This window comes from Theropithecus gelada, chromosome X (genome assembly GCF_003255815.1).
Source record: "Theropithecus gelada isolate Dixy chromosome X, Tgel_1.0, whole genome shotgun sequence".
In the NCBI taxonomy this organism is placed as follows: Eukaryota; Metazoa; Chordata; class Mammalia; order Primates; family Cercopithecidae; genus Theropithecus; species Theropithecus gelada.
This window is the reverse complement of record NC_037689.1, coordinates 292,195-295,458: the sequence shown is the minus strand read 5'-3', so window position 1 is coordinate 295,458 and position 3,264 is coordinate 292,195. Positions and strand designations below refer to the sequence as shown.

The 3,264-nt window shown below is 40.0% G+C and overlaps 1 protein-coding gene across 2 annotated transcripts; it reads left to right on the top strand.

Annotated features, from left to right (window-relative positions):
- Positions 1–746: 746 nt before the first annotated feature.
- On the top strand, positions 747–2,488 carry ATXN3L (ataxin 3 like). Of its 2 annotated transcripts, none has more exons than XM_025372405.1 (2): positions 747–1,233; positions 1,399–2,488. In XM_025372405.1, exons 1-2 carry the CDS (start codon positions 1,214–1,216, stop codon positions 2,276–2,278), a joined length of 900 nt encoding a protein of 299 aa, XP_025228190.1. In that variant the 5' UTR covers positions 747–1,213; the 3' UTR covers positions 2,279–2,488. The 2 variants fall into 2 exon arrangements, with proteins under 2 accessions (XP_025228190.1, XP_025228189.1); XM_025372404.1 differs by having other exon boundaries at positions 747–1,447; positions 1,601–2,488.
- Positions 2,489–3,264: the final 776 nt, after the last annotated feature.

Below are 3,264 nucleotides of genomic sequence, written 5' to 3'. Positions count from 1 at the left end.
TGCAAAACCATATGGCAGCAGTGGTGGTTAGGGATACATCTTCTACATGGACCTCAAAAAATCCCACGGTGACTAGTATTGTTAGGGGAACCATGAACTCTACCTGAATCCTAAGGTTCTGAGGCCAATGCCGTAGTTAGAGACACCATTATCTCTTGACTACCTGCTGAGAAAACATATGGTGGTAACCCTGGTCAGGATGCATGTCCTTCCATCTGGCCCCCTGCTCATTCCGTGCATACACTCACTACGATCATTAGGGCATCACTAAGTGTACTTGGACACTTAGAGAAGTCCAAGGTCAACACAGTAGTTTCACACACTGTCTATTCACTGGACACCTGCAAAAATCCTATAGTTACTACTGTGGTAAGGAACTCTGTGATATCCTACCTGGATGTCTGCTATATCTTTGTCACTACTAAGTTTGAGAGAGATTGTCTCTGAACTAGAAAACAGTAAAATCTAATGGTTACTACTTTTGTTGGGCACACACATTTCTTATCTGAACACCTATAAAAACACATGGATATGAAAAGAGTTCAGGACATCTTCATCAGTTTTCTAGATGTCTGAAGATCATTTGGTCACTAATGTTTTTAAGGCCCACATCATCTCTAACTAGGATACCAGCAAAGTCCCATCTTCATTGCTACCGTGAGTTTTATTGTCATCTATTGAGCGGAACCTTCAAAATTCCATGGCTATTACTGTGGTCAGTGACATCATAACTTACCCAGAGACTTCCAAAATCCCATGATGTCTGTTTGGTTAAAGCCCATGTTATTTCTTTCCCAGTTACCTGCCAAATCTTCTGTTTAGTACTGTGGTAAATTTCACCTTTATTCACTTACTAAAGCCATGCTGACAACCATAATTAAAGAGACATTATATTTTATAGGACATCTGAAAATCAATGGGCACTGCCATGGTTCAAGTCACCATTATCCCCTATGGGATGACTCCAAAACCCCATATTCACTTTAGGTTTACCATCAAGTCTTGACTAGATACTGGCAAAACCACCTTGGTCACAATAGTGCTTTGTGACATATCATCTCTTACTTAAATACCTACAGAAACCCATGGTCTTCATAAGGTTTGAAAACCTAACACCTATTTCATGGCTATCTACAAACTGCCCAGATAACTGCCATAGCTGGGCATATAACATGTTCCCGCATATATACAAAAACTCACGGTTAGAATCAACATGGATTTCATCTTTCATGAAAAACAAGAAGGCTTCCTTTGTGCTCAACACTGCCTGAATAATCTGCTGCAAGGAGAATATTTTAGCCCTGTGGAATTAGCTTCAATTGCACATCAGCTAGATGAAGAAGAGAGGATGAGAATGGCAGAAGGAGGAGTCACTAGTGAAGACTATCGCGCATTTTTACAGCAGCCTTCAGAAAACATGGATGATAGCGGCTTCTTCTCTATCCAGGTAATATGCAATGCCTTGAAGTTCTGGGGTTTAGAGGTCATCCATTTCAATAATCCTGAATATCAGAAGCTCGGGATTGATCCTATAAATGAAAGATCTTTTATATGTAATTATAAACAACACTGGTTTACTATTAGAAAATTCGGAAAACACTGGTTTAACTTAAATTCTCTCTTGGCGGGTCCAGAATTAATATCAGATATATGCCTTGCAAATTTCTTGACTCAACTGCAACAGGAAGCATATTCTGTATTTGTTGTTAAGGGGGATCTGCCAGACTGTGAAGCTGACCAACTGCTGCAAATCATCAGTGTTGAAGAGATGGATAGACCAAAACTTAATGGAAAAAAATTAGCCAAAGAAAAAGACCATAGAGTCTATAAAACAATTCTTGAAAAAGTGTCAGAAGAAAGTGATGAGTCTGGAACATCAGACCAAGAAGAGCAGGATTTTCAGAGGGCCCTGGAACTAAGCCGCCAAGAAACCAATAAAGAAGATGAAGATCTCCGCAGGGCTATTGAACTAAGTATGCAAGGTAGTTCCAGAAACACATCGCAAGATCTTCCAAAGACATCATGTGGAACTCCTGCTACGGAAGAGCCAAAGAAAATAAAAGACTATTTTGAAAAGCATCAGCAGGAACAGAAGCAGCAGCAACAACAGTCAGATCCGCCAGGTCACAGTTCATATCTACACGAAAGGCCAACAACAAGTTCGAGAGCAATTGAGAGTGATCTCAGTGATGACATCAATGAAGACATGGTACAGGCCATTGTCGACACTGTTTTAGAAATTATGAGAAAGAATCTGAAAATCAAAGGAGAAAAATAATGCCTTTAAAAATAATTTAGTCATACTTTCCAAGATTATCCTGTGTGATCATATTGTAGGATCCATTTTGGTCATCTGTCAAATAGATGAGGAAATAAGGCTTTTAGATGGTCTGCAAACAAAATGGTGAGAGAGATGTGGGACTAAATAATGATTGTTCAACTAGTAGCCAAGGAGACATTCAGCAATTAATTAAATTTAAAATAGCTTTCAAAATGTTCCTTTGTTTTGTTTTGTTTTTTTTTTTTTTTTTTTTTTTTTTAGTGTGCAATATCTAACGTGTCTAAAGTTGAGGCATTTTTCGTGAATCCTTTTGTATACTAACTAGTTAGCTCTTGCCATACAACTTTTTCCATATGGTCTCTTCTATTGTAGATAATGTGGCTCATTTTGGTTGCTTTTATTTCTCATGAACCAATTTAACCTTTCAGGAAAGTGTCTCTTGTTTGTGTTGATCACAGTAATGGTTTTAGAAGGATAAACAGTTTGCCTTCCAACTATGTACTGTGCACTTAAGTATATTCTTATGTTATTTCTTCTGATCACAATTCCTGCTACCTGGTCCTTAATTATTTTCCACAAGTCTTTTGAAAATGGTAATATTTCCCGAGGTTTCGTTTTTTATGCCCTCTGTGGTTAAGATCATTATTTCATGACTCTGGTGCCTTACTTTTTGGGGGGGGGGGGGGGGGCGGGGGGTAAAGAGCTGCTCTGTCGCCCAGTCTGGACTGCAGTGGCCCAACCTTGGCTCACTGCAACATCTGCCTTCTGGGTTCTAGCAATTCTCATGCCTCAGCCTCTCATGTAGCTGGGACTATGGGCATGTGCCAGGACGCCTGGCTAAGTTGTGTATTTTTAATAGAGACGGCATTTCACTATGTTGGCCAGGCTGGTCTCGAACTCCTGACCTCAAGTGATCTGTCCGCCTCAGCCTCCCAAAGTACAGGGATTAAGGCGTGAGCCATCGGGCCGGCTGCTGGTGCATT

Coding starts and splice junctions, on each gene's coding strand:
- ATXN3L (XM_025372404.1), top strand. CDS start 1,214: ATGGATTTCATCTTTCATGAAAAACAAGAAGGCTTCCTTTGTGCTCAA. Junction 1,448..1,600: donor GCGGCTTCTTCTCTATCCAG/GTAATATGCAAT, acceptor TTCGGAAAACAC/TGGTTTAACTTAAATTCTCT.